Here is a 13,033-nt window from a genome sequence, read left to right as displayed (position 1 = left end):
TGATTACGGGAGTTGTGGGGTAGGCAGTAGTGAGCTAAAATGTGTGGGTGCAGGTAGGCAGGGATGATGTAGAGAGGGAGGGCATTGGTAGGTCTGGTAAGGTGGCATACCGTGGGCAAGGGTGACATTGGAAGTGTGATCGGTGGGGTTTGAGTGGGGTGGGATGAGTTGGGGTGGGTGGCATTAGATTGTGTTGGTGGGGTTGAAGAGTGTGGAGGTGCAGACGGTGGTTTGGGGTAGTGAGGTCTGAGGAAGTGGGGTTGAGTGGGAAAAGGGGAGATTAGGAAGGGTTGGGTGGGGACAGTGAATGGAGAAGTTGGGTGGGGAGGGGAATAGTGGGGAGAGAGGTAGGGAGGGTTGGTGCAGAAGTAGAATGGGGCGGAATAGTGGGCAGATGGGGTAGAATGGGGTGGAGTGGGGTGCAGTGGAGAAGATTGGGTCATAGTAAAGTGTGATGAGGTGTGCGGGTGAGGGTTTGAGTGGGGTGTTGTAGATTATTGGCACGCATACAGTAGGGTGAGGTGAGGATGGAGTTGGTGGGGTAGATGGGTGAGTGGTGAAGACTGGGGTGGAATAGACTGAGGTATAGTTTAGTGGGCATAGAGTAGGCGGATGTAGGCTGGGTCATGAGCTAGACCATGGGGGTGATGTGGGGGTAGTAGTAGAATTGGGTGGGGGTAGGGATAGAGGAAGGGGTAGGGCTAGACTGGATGGAATAGAGTGAAGTTAGCAGAATGGGGTAGGATGGGACGAGGTAGCAGAGGGGGTGGTGTAGAATTGAGTTGGGTAGAGGAGCTGGGGCAAGTAGTACAGTAGGAGGATAGTGGGGTAGGGTATGTGGGGTAGTGGAGGTAATGATGTGGGGTACGCTACTGGGTAGAGGGGTGGGGTAGAGAAGTGGTGTCAATAAGTGGGCTGGGTAGTGTGGTGGAGTAGAGTGAAGGAGAAGAGTGGCGAGGTAGAGATGTGGGGTGGGAAGCTGTGGCAGAGTAGCAGGATGGGATAAAGATATGGGGCAAGTAGTTGGGCAGGGGTAGGGTAGTGGGGCAAAGGAGTGGGTATAATGGGTGATAGTAGAGTGGAATGAAGTGGGGTCATAGGGGTAGATTGGGGTGAGGTTTTGTAGGTGGTTGTAGAGTGGAGTAGGAATGAGGGTAGATTAGGGTGGAGTAGAGTGGGTGGTGCTGGGGTAAAGCTGGGTATAGAGGGAGTAGGGTGGGGTGGGTAGGGTAGGTGGGCTTAGAAATATGTAGAGTGGATGGGGTTAGAGTGGAGGAGAGGTAGAGTCGAATTGTGTGTGTGGTGGCTAAGTAGAGTGGGTGATGGTAGAGTGGGGATGGTGGAGGAAGAGTGGAAAAATAGAGTGGGGTGTGAGAGGAGGGTTGCATAGGGTAGGGGGGTTTAGAGTGGGTGGGGTAGAGAGGTTAGAGAACTGGGGTAGGGTAATGAGATAGAGAAGAGTGGTGGATCCAATAGTGAGGTAGGGTAGAGTATTGGCAGAAGAATGAGCAGGGTAGTGTGAGCTGAGGTGGGGCAGAGTGTTTGCGGAATGGTGGGATAGGATGTAATGAGGTGGGGAGGGTGGGGATAGGTGGGGATAGAGTGTGTAAAGTATGGGGTAGATGAGGATGTTTTGTAGGAGTACAGTGGTGTGGTTGGTTAAAGAAGTAGGGTGAGGATAGAAAAGCTGGGGGAAGATCAACGTGGTGGGTTTTTGTAGGTTAGTGGGGTGGGGTATAGAAGTGATGTAGACTGACAGGGAAGTACGGTAGTGTAGTGTAGTTGGATATGGTGCAATAGTGGATTAGAGTGAGTAGCATAGTGTGGGAAAGAATGGGGTGAGGTAGGCAGTTGATTATGTGAGGTGGGGTTGTACTGGGAGGGGCGGAGTAATGGTATGGGGTAGAGCATGGTAGATTAGAGTTGCCGGGTTGAGTAGTGGGTGTAGAATGGGTGGGGGCATAATATGTTGAGGTGGGGTAGAGTGGACGAGGTTACATTGAATAGAGGAGTGTGGATGGGGCAGAAAGGGATGAGGTGGAGATAGAATGGTGTGTGGTGAGAGAAATATTAGGTGGGCTGGAGTATTGAGAGTGGGTAGAGTGTGGAAGAGTTGTGGGGTAAGGTAGCATAGTGGGGTGAGTGGAGAGTTAGGATGGGAGCAGAGTGGTTGTGGTAGAGGAGAGAGTATGATTGGGTAAAGTGGATTGTGGGATTGTGTGGTCAGAGGAGTGGGGTAGTGTAGTAGGGCTGGGAAGAGTGGGTGGGAAAGGGTGGGGAGAGGTGTGGAAGAGTTGGTGGCATAGTAGTTTTGGTAGAGGTGGTAGTTGGTTGGCTTGGGTGTAGAGTAGTGAGGTGGGGTAGCATATGATTTATGGAAGAGTATTAGGGTAGAGGGTGTGGGGGTAGAGAGGGGTGAGATGCGGAAGAGTGGGATACAATGGGATAGAGTGGGATGACGTGTGAGTAGAATAGTCAGATGAGTAGAGTGCCAGGGTAGAGTACTTGCATATACTGGGATACAGTAGTGGGTTTAGAGTGGGTAGGGGGTGATTGGATAGAGGGGTGTGGGTGGGGTGAGGGTATAGTGGATGGGGGGTGTTGTGTGTGTTTAGGCGAGGTAGTTTGGTGTGATAGAGTAGTAGGGTGGGGTTAGAATAGTGAGGTGGGCTACAGCAGCGGGTGGGGAAGGGCTGTTGCATAGAGTAATGGGGTATGATAGAGTAGTGGGGTTTTGTGGGTGGGAGAAAGAGGGGTTATGTGGTGTAAAGTGGATGGGGTAAGGTGAGATAGAGTAGGGTGGGGTGTAGGTAGAGTGGGATAAGGTGAAAGTAGGGTGAGGTAGGGAAGGGCTGTTGGGATAAAGTGGTAGGGTGGATGTAGAATAGTGTAGTTGGGAACGGAAGTGCGTCAGGTCGAGTGGGGAGTAGTTGAGACAGGTAACATTAGAGTGGGGTATGGGTGGAGTGGTGTGGGTGACGGTATAAAGGGTTGGGTGGGGGTAGAGTTCAGTACGTTGGATAGTGTGAGGGGAAGTAGGGTGGTACAAGTGTAGAGGGTAGGGAGGGTATATTTTGGTGTACAGAAGGGTAGCATGGGACATTGGCAAGGATAGAGAATGTCGTGTTGGAGTGGGGTAGCGTAGAGGGTACAGTGGGGGTGGGTTACAGTCAGTGGGTCATGGGGGTGTGGTGGTAGAGCGAGGGTACGTTGGGGTAGAGTGCAGGAGGGTAGAGTTGGGTGACATGGTTTAGTGTGCTTGTAATGGAATAGGTGATAGTGGGGTGGTTTAGTTTAGTGGTGTGAGGAACCTGGTTAGAAGAGTGACATGCTGTTGGGTTGTGGGTGTTGAATGGTGGGGTAGAGTAGTGGAATGTTATAGAGTGATGGGAGTGGGGTATGCTGGGAGTGAGGGTAGAGTGGGGTGCAGGTAGAATGGGATAAGGGCAACGTAGTGTGGGGTCGATTGGAATAGATGAATTGGGCTGGGGTAGAGTGCGATGAGGTAGTGAGGGGGAGAGTGGGTGAGGTAGTGTGTGTCGGGGAAGATGGAGGTAGAGGTACAGTGGGGTGTGGTGGTGTAGAATTTTGCTAAGGTAAAGTGGGTGGGGCAGAGTAGTGGGGGTTGTTAGGTTTATGGAGTGAAGTAAGACAGGGCACTGGGTAGAGCGGTGGCGAAGAGTGATGGAGTGAGGTAGTGCAAGTGGATGTAGAGTGGGTGGGATAGGTTCGGTTAGAGTGGGGTGAGATGGAGTAGAGTGCAGTGAGTTTGTGGGTAGAGTAGGTGAGTACAGTCGTTGGATTGGTGTAGAGAGGTGAAAGGGCAGAGCAGTGTAGGTGCTGAGTGGGGTGTGGGTAGAGTTGGTTGAGGTTCTGTAGGTGTACACAATGTTGGCTAGATGGATGTGGTTGGACACACACGTGCATGACCTGTAGACATTATTTGAATCCTGCAAAGGGGTTACAGCAGTGCAGGCATTCAAAAGAACAAGCCAACCCTAAGACACAAGAATCAGGGTCTAGCACTGGGGTGTTCTGTGGATAACCTACAGGAACTAAGACCCATCCCCTCTCTCTGCATGATCTGAGGGGACCTTCTCGAGGCTCCAGCGCCTTCACAGTCCCATTGTGTAACTTGCCTCAGTAAAGATGAAAGGAGTACATTCACACAGCCTTCTGTATCGGGTTAAGCTTTAAGCATTTTGCCTGATCATTGTGTGTCTTGAGGTTAACATCCCCAATGACTAATGGGCAAGAATGACAGGCTTGTGCAAGCTCTTTAGTCTTTTTATTACAAATCGGTTTTATTTTGTATTCCTTGTTCCACTAGGGTCAGTCTGAGCTCCTTTACCCGGGGTGCCACTTGTTGGTAACCCACTACTACTAATACCCGGGTCACCTCTTCCAGTGCCACCATTTGGAAGTCAAAGATATTGCCTTGTTTCTTTCATAAGAAAGCGCATCAGTGTGTACTATGGTGTTAGTGACCAACCCAAGACTCTCTCCTTAATTTCCACCACAAGGAGACCCACTTGCATGCCTTGACTTCCGGTACCTGTGAAGGCATTGAGACTCCCACCCCATGCACAACGCAAACCGTGAGGGATAGGACATACCACGCTCAGCACGAAGAAACACACAAGTCTGACCTACCAGCATTGTAGACATCATACACGAGAGCGTAACAGGGGCTGAGGTTCTGCCCCAGCATTGTCCTCACCAGGGTTAACGTGAAAGTTATGGGTTCACTGGGGATCTGAAAACAAAAGAGAAATTTAAGTCACCAAGGGAGGGGATTCCTGGGGAGTTGGCTGGTGAGAGTGAAGAAGGCCGGGGCACTGAGATCTGCGATTCTGAAATGTGGGGAGGAAGAGAGCTTGGTATGTCCGTCACTGGCCAGCAACACTACTACCCTTGGCCATAGTACCACCATGGCGTCTAATGATTGAACCAATCCAGAGATGCCACTTGCAAGTTAGAGATTAGACGGAGGCATGGTGAGGGTCACAGCATACGGATCCACTGCGCACATGGCCTACTTGATCCAAGGGATGGCATCGTAGCAGAGTATGCCCACGCCGCCTTTCTGGCATAGAGAGGTATGGAGTGCTCTTGTAGCCTTCAATCACCCTTTCATATGCATGAAATGCCCCTGAAAGGCTCACATGATGCAGCAACGAGAATGCAGAGCCATGAGCACAGCACATCTCTGGCCCTCATGCATAATAGCAGGCACTAGCTCCCCACCTAGGGTTACACTCCAATGCACACCGTATCACTCATGCAACCGGACCAGAGTATGCTGGAATGCTAGAACTGTGCAGCAATGCACCCCAGACCTAAGTGCAGAGAAGAATGGCGCCCACTGCATGCTTTAGAAATAACAAAGAACATGACCCAGCACAGATTTCACATGGTGCATGCAAACCAGCCTAGTCCTGCATGCAGGGGCACAGAGCATTAGCAAGCAGGGGCAACCCGTGTCCCCATCACCAGAATGACACTGCATTAGTCTGATAACCAAATTAATATTGATTCGTAGCGCTATGGGCTCTACAGGCGTTTCCCGATCCTACTGGATGGTGTACGCCTGCTCAGTTTCATGTAACTACGATAGTCCATCATTTGTATTTGTTGATCATATTGATCACAGTGGCCATTTCCATGTCTCCCTATTGTGTATAATGCTACGGTGTTGCTTACAGTGGCCATTGCCAATTCCCCCTATTGTGTATAATGCTACATTGTTGCTGTAGTGGCCATTGCCATTTCTCCCTATTGTGTATAATGCTACATTGTTGCTGTACAGTGGCCATTGCCAATTCTCCCTATTGTGTATTATGCTACATTGTTGCTGTACAGTGGCCATTGCCAATTCTCTCTATTGTGTATAATGCTACATTGTTGCTGTAAGGTGGCCATTTCCATTCCTCCCTATTGTGTATAATGCTACTTTGTTGCTGTAGTGGTCATTTCCATTCCTCCCTATTGCATACAATGCTACATTGTTGCTGTACAGTGGCCATTGCCAGTTCTTCCTATTGTGTAATATGCTACACTGATTCTGTGTCACACATTGTCATTTCTCCCTATTGTGAATAATGCTACATTTCTGCTGTAAGGTGCCCATTTGCATTCCTCCCTATTGCATATAATGCTACATTGTTGCTGTACAGTGGCCATTGCCAATTCTCCCTATTGTGTATAATGCTACATTGTTGCTGTACAGTGGCCATTTCCATTTCCCCCTATAGTGTATAATGCTACATTGTTGCTGCAGGGGCCATTTCCATTCCTCCCTATTCTATATAAAGCTACATTGTTGCTGTACAGTGGCCATTGCCAATTCTCCCTATTGTGTATAATGCTACATTGTTGCTGCACAGTGGCCATTTCCATTTCCCCCTATAGTGTATAATGCTACATTGTTGCTGTAGTGGCCATTGCCATTTCTCCCTATTGTGTATAATGCTACATTGATTCTGTACAGTATCAGGTCTCACACTTACCGTCATCATTCCTCCCTATGATGTATAGTCAGGAGATTGAAGTGAGACAAGTAGTGGCTTCTAAAGAAATGCTTTGTGGTGGCAGACCCCGCCTGCCACAGAATGGTGGTGGAAGGGGTTAGGAGCCAGAGAAAGCTTTGTTCAAAGGGTAGAGAGAATCTGCAGCTAGACTCTGTACAAATACCATGCACCCCCTTAGAGAATATGACCCCTCGGTCCAAAACCTGGATCCCAGAGAGAAGCACCAAAAACGTGAACAATGTGTGGAGGCTGCAGGTCACAGGGCATGTGGATGATAATACGACACCACTGGACAGAAAGAGTGACACCCTGAGCACACGTGGCCGTGTATGTCAAAAAGCAGCAAGCATGCAGAGGTGGCATTTCGCGCACTTACCGAATTGATGTACATCCTACAGTGGCCCACAGGATGAAGATAGTACTGCTGAATAGTGGCTTGCTGCGTCATCTGTTTGAGAAAGAAAAGGTGGAAAAGGAGCAAGGGCTTAAACATATTACAAGGTTGGTTTGGTGTTTAACATGCACGAGACGCGTTAAGTTCCTGGGACAGCTCCTCTACATCATAGTGAGGAGCACAGGAACCACTGTGGACTTTGCGGTTCTTCCCCACACAAGGGGGGGGGGGGGCAAGCATGGGTCAGGACTGGCTCTGGGATTAATCCTAGACATGAGTGAGGATTCAGAGTGGACACTGCGTTAATACATCTACCTAATTGCTGGAGATAGGTCCTTAACACCAGGCCTGTGCACAGGCAATACACTCTTGACCGCAGCAATGAAGAATCCGCCCCTCCCCCCCCCAACGTTCATGCACCACCCCAACCAACAAACAGAGAAAGGCAGACGGTGGAAAGGCCTATAGGGGGCCTGTAGAAACCGGATACCCTGCAAGAGTACAGCAATGCTTTCTAGCTCTCTCTCTTTCTCGCTCTGTCTCTATCGATATAAACAAATTTGTATTTGTATTTGTTTATTTATAACGCGCAATCCATCAGGCCCGGGGGCATAAGGGCGCAATTTGTACAAGGTTGCAGAAAACAATACAAAGAAATTACATTACAAAATTTACAGTAACAGCATATTAACCGTCTTTCTAATTACATATATTACATAGATTACAGTGCCACTAGGAATTAGCAGATGATATATCCTAGGGTGTGCTGAAATAGTAACGGAGGTAGCGGGCCGGAAATAGTATCGGAGGAAACGGACCAGAGTATGTAGGACAGAGGCGTCGAGCATGTCTTATTGCTGGTCAAAGAGCCAAGATTTGGTTTTGGTCTTAAAGGTGTTGAAAGAATCTTCAGCTCTGATAGTAGCAGGGAGGGTGTTGCATAGTTTAGAGGCTAGGACAGGGAAGCTGGTGGCCCCCGCTTTTTGAAGCTTAAACCTGGGGATCGATAGTGAGTCTGGGCAGTTCTTAGTGGTCAGGCGGTAGAGTGGCGCGATAGCTGACTGCAGAGATAGGGCTTTCTTGGCCAGGCATTTGTGCGTAAGGGCAAGAGTTTTTAAGGAGATTCTCTGCTTAACAGATAACCACTTTAGGTTGGTTCTGGCTTCTGAGATGTGGTGGTTTCGAGGGATGTTCAAGGCCGCTCGAATGGCATTATTCTGGGTAGTTTGGAGTTTGGACAGGTTCTCTTGGCTGGTGCCTAAGTAAAGAGCACTGCAATAATCAATTTTTGCCATAATAAGTGTTCTAGCTAGGGTGACACTGTTGGGGATGGTAAGAAACGGTCTACAGGCTGAAATAAGTTTGCACGTGTAAGCAGAGGCAGACCTGACCGCATTTATTTGTCTAGATAAGGATAGGGTGGAGTCCAGGTAAAAGCCTAGCGTTTTGGTGTCTTTCGAGACTCATATGGTACTACCGTCTATGGTAAATGACTGATACGACGGCTCAAGTTTGCTCAGGCGTTGTGAGGTACCCAAGATAAGGAGCTCCGTTTTATCGTCGTTTAGACATAGCTGGTGCTGGGCCATCCAATCAAATACATGAGATGAAATGAAAATACTTCAGTTAAGACAGAGTTAAGGTGAAACATCTCAATGCAAATGAGCTGAAATGCATGAATTTTGCTCCCGAAAATGGTCTTCGTCTCATGTCCTTATCATATGTTCTTGCCCTATAGGACCAAGACAATGGCGGGAGCAGAAGGCATGCTTTTGACCTGTTTTGCATGAACTGATCTGCAGGTGACCTTATAGGGGTGTCTGCTGGGTGGCCCTGTGACATTTGTGGCTCAGCTGAAATGACCTATTCTACACCCACTTTTCAGGTCGAAGGGAGTTTCTATGCTATTTAAAGCCCCCATAGTGACAGTGGTGTTTTCATTTTCTCCCCCCCTCTATGAAAAAACTTGAGTTTACAGATAGTTAAGCAAAAACATTTCTCACACCAAAACCCACGACACTTAGCGGGGTTTGGAAGTGACAACAACCTCAACCCAGATTCCCCCTATTCATGTCACCCATGTCATTTCTGATGTCATCTGTGATGATATCTGTGTGCTCATGGGCTGAGCAACGGGGGATGGAACACCGAGTTAAGGTTGTCACTTCCAATTCACAACAAATGTCATTGTTTTTTTGGAAGGAATGCTTTCAACCTGACTGTTAACTAAATATCTTTCATGGATTGCCAAGGGTTTTGTCATGCTATATCCTACACCAGTTGTGGTAGTAAATGCCAGGGCCCATTTTGGCTATGTCTGGTGGCCTATATAGTAGAAACACCCATGTTCCACAAGCCATTGCTACCGCCCCACCAACTTTGTACCAATTCAGGTGAATAACTGAGGCCCTACTGGCTTTGTCCTTCGGCTGTGGCCACTGCCGAATTTGCACCACTTACAGTAAAAGACCCTGGCCCATGGCTTTCGGTCATAGCCACTATCCCATTTAGTAGTAAATAACCATGTGCCACTGGCCATGGCTTTCGGCTACGATGCCTTTTGGGACTAACAAGTGCTTACAAATCAATTTCACATAATGTAACATTTCCCCCAATTGTGTTGCCACTTTCTATCGATTAGAGTGAAATGCAGTGTCCTTTTGTTTTGCCCCCACTTTTCATTCCCGCCAACCTACTCCCCCATCCCCAAGGAATTGCCAGCGAGAGCGTAACTGCAAAACCATTGTGCAAACTTCCCTTTCTGAGAGTGACAATGGTTCCTGATGAAAATTCCTTAAAATTCAAGCGTCTTCCTCAGCACTCTCACACTCTAAATGGGCACTGCTCCTTGTTGGTCTCTCCCACCTCCCCCGACAGTGAAAGTGCCCCCAGAGAGCCTCCTCTAGTATCAGTTTTCCCTCGTGCCACACTTCAATTCCTGCTGTGATCTTGCTCTTTACTCATGAATCCTTTGAGGTTCCTGCGGTAAAATGTAAATGAACGGACTGAAAAGGGCCTTACTAACCCTCCCCAAAGTGTCAAGCTAACAATGCGGTCCCCTGACACCATCCCCACATCCTCTAGCATGTCAAACCTCCTAGTAACTTCCTCTAAAAATCAGTTTAAGTGCTTTTCTTTTTTCCCTGTAGGATTATCGCAGAAACTGCACTCAGCTATGTAATGCACCATGGGAGAGATTTATACAAAAGGGTTTTTGGAACAGGGGCATCCCCTTTTCTGTCAAATATTTTAAAAAGTTTCTGGATGGATTTACATCAACCCACCAAGCAGCACACCTGCACCTTTTTGTGCCCAACTGGTTTCTTGTTTAATGTATACCTGCAGCACGGCAGAACACCCCCAACCGAACTTGCGACTCTCTACTGGAAACACTCAGCGCCAACCTATCAGCCGCCACGCACCTCTGAGACAATGCACCTGCAAACCAAAACAGACGCAAGAACTCAACCTCAGCAAAAGAGTCATCAGGAAACAAGAGAAAACCTGGCGCTGCTCCTGGACCGCATCCGACCTGGCACTCCTCAAGGAATTCTGAGCAACCGCTGAAAACTAATCAACACAGCCAAGGCCTCCTAGTATTAGAACACCATAGCAGAAGCCGACAACAAAAGCACAGGTGTCTTAAAAGCGACATCAACACCTTCTTCATTGACAAAATCAGCGAGATTCTCCAGCACATACACCGGCTCTGCATCCACAGCCCAACCTCACATCCTGCCTCACAAAATCTCCATACCCTGGACAACATCCAAGACACTCACTACAGAGGACCTGGTAGAAACCCTGGCTGCCCTCAAAGCCACATCATATACAGGCATCCTCCCAGCGTCCATCCGCAACACCCCCACCCCTCCACAGAAGCGCTCCTTCCCTACCTGGAGATCAACAACAACTCCCTAACATAAGGCACCTTCCAATTCACCTTGATGACAGGACAAATCCTCCCTCTACTAAAGAAACCCACTCTGGATCCCAACAACCTAGGTAACTATTACCACACCACCCATATTCCCTTGCTAGGTAAGAGCATCAAGAAAGCGGTAGCCGCAAAACTACAGCAACACATTAACACCAACAATCTCCAGCAAACCTACCAATCCAGGTTCAGACCTAGATGCAGCACGGAGACAGCCACCATACAGGTGGTCTACGACACCCTCAATATCCTTGACGATGGCCACCCCTGCCTCCTGGTTCTACTCAACCTCTGAGCCGCTTTCGACACAGTAGACCACCAGGCACTCACGGACACCCTATATCAATGCTTGGTGATCAGCAACCTTGTCCTACGCTGGTTCAAGTCCTACCTTGTCATTCGCCAGCAGTTTGTTCAGATGGACTCCCAAGATCACCAATGCTACCCGTGACCTGTGCAGTCCCGCATGGTTCCATCTTCTCCCCAGTGATCTTCAATCTATACATGGAGGCGCAGGGAGGCCTCCTAACCACGTACAACATCCACATCCACCAATACACTGACGAGGCACAGATACACCTAAAGATCGACTCCATCACAGGCTCAAAACCTGCCTCTAGCTGATCAAGTCTTGGATGCTCAGTGCATACTTGAAGTTGAACCCGTCCAAGATCGAATTCCTACTCCTCGCCAACAACACTAAACACTGTAAGGAAGGCATGGTATCAAAGTAAGACAGACACGCATGATCATAGTTCAAGGGTGTTTATTAAACTGTAAAATGGGTGAGCGAGACACCTAATCTAAACCTAAATCTAAGATGGCAGCAAGCTATGACCATCAAATCTTTATAATACAATCCCAGTGGAGTCTAGTCAAATAAACATTGCCTATGCTAAGAAAACCTATTGCCAGTCCTTACCGCTATGCTACAAAAGCGTATGGGATAATGTTTGCAAGAAAATAAATAAGTGTTCAAAACATTTTAAGTCAGGATGTTATGGCTGTGGTCCTCCTTCCCCATGTTTTTAGCATGGGGCCAGGTGGAACTCTTGAACACAGCATACTCATGTGCTTCTTCCACAAAAGGTTACAGTTCCTTTCCTCAATATCAGGACCTTGTGTGCCAAAGTCTCTTTCATGCAAAGTCTCTTGCTTCAGAGGGCCTGATAAGCCATTAAAAACAAAAAAACAAAAGTTCCTTATAATCTTCACATCAGGAGATTACTCTTCATGCTTGGATTCCCCTCATCCGGGCTCCGATCCTTCTCTCAACGTTAGCCTCCCTCAGTCGGGCTCAGACCAACCACTCACTGTGGACATCCCTCAGTCGGGTTCACACTTGTCACAATGTTCAGGGGTGTATTACTATTCACCCTTGTTTGCAGGCATTCCTCAGCCAGGTTCACATTTGCCAATTATCACAGTTCACTTAGTTGAAACACAGTGCAGAAGATTCACTTCCCTTGGCTTTCTTTTTGACGTCCCTCTGTCGAATTCACATTGCCATTTAACCCAATTCAAAGAAAGTAATTCCAGACCCCTTAGGTTCTTACCTTACCCAAGTCTGGGGTCTCAGCCTCCAGTCAGGCTTCACACATTCTATCACCACAATGTTCTTGGATGGGTTACTGTTTACCCTAATTTGCAGGCATCCCTCCATCAGGTTCACAGTTGCCCCATTTACACTGTTCACTTAGCTTCCACAACATGTCAAAGACTTTCGTCTGTACCACAGGGTTTGGATTGACACTCATATGACCGCTTTGACACCTTTAGCCATCCTCCCCTAAGGCCTCTTGGTACTTGTAGTTTCTACAACAACCCGAAGACTTTTGATTATGCACAGGATTCAACATAACCTGCTGCAGGACCACCTCGATTTCCCAGTTCCATCCATCCTCCTTGTTCAGGAGCAGGGCATCAGACAGATTCCTTTAAATGAGCGCTCAAGTGGCACCGGGCCACTCCAACTCTAATAGCAATTTTGCTTACAAAAGATCATTGTACTTTAGTCTTCTTTCTTCATACTATGTTGCTCTTCGCAACCTTGAGTCCAACACAGTCCGGTCTATTATCAATTATTTTCAGCTCGCCGGCAGTGCTGAACTCTGTCAATGTCTCCTGTCTCTGGAGTCAAGGATGGTACTGCGATGGCAACCACTTCTCACC

General features: G+C 48.2%; 1 protein-coding gene across 2 annotated transcripts in view; it reads right to left on the bottom strand.

The window, feature by feature from the left end:
- LOC138580191 (alpha-2-macroglobulin-like) overlaps positions 1 to 13,033 on the bottom strand; it is a 574,708-nt gene that overhangs the window by 57,231 nt on the left and 504,444 nt on the right. For both annotated transcript variants that reach the window (XM_069650528.1, XM_069650529.1), the window contains exons 20-21: positions 6,907 to 6,978; positions 4,654 to 4,756 (exon numbers count right to left, since the gene is read on the bottom strand). In XM_069650528.1, the coding sequence (XP_069506629.1) occupies positions 4,654 to 4,756; positions 6,907 to 6,978 (175 nt within the window). The remainder of the gene's footprint in view (positions 1 to 4,653; positions 4,757 to 6,906; positions 6,979 to 13,033) is intronic.

The sequence above is a fragment of the Ambystoma mexicanum genome, chromosome 3p, assembly GCF_040938575.1.
Source record: "Ambystoma mexicanum isolate Mex_15411 chromosome 3p, UKY_AmexF1_1, whole genome shotgun sequence".
In the NCBI taxonomy this organism is placed as follows: Eukaryota; Metazoa; Chordata; class Amphibia; order Caudata; family Ambystomatidae; genus Ambystoma; species Ambystoma mexicanum.
The sequence above is the reverse complement of the archived record's forward strand: the minus strand, read 5'-3'. Positions and strand labels throughout refer to the sequence as shown.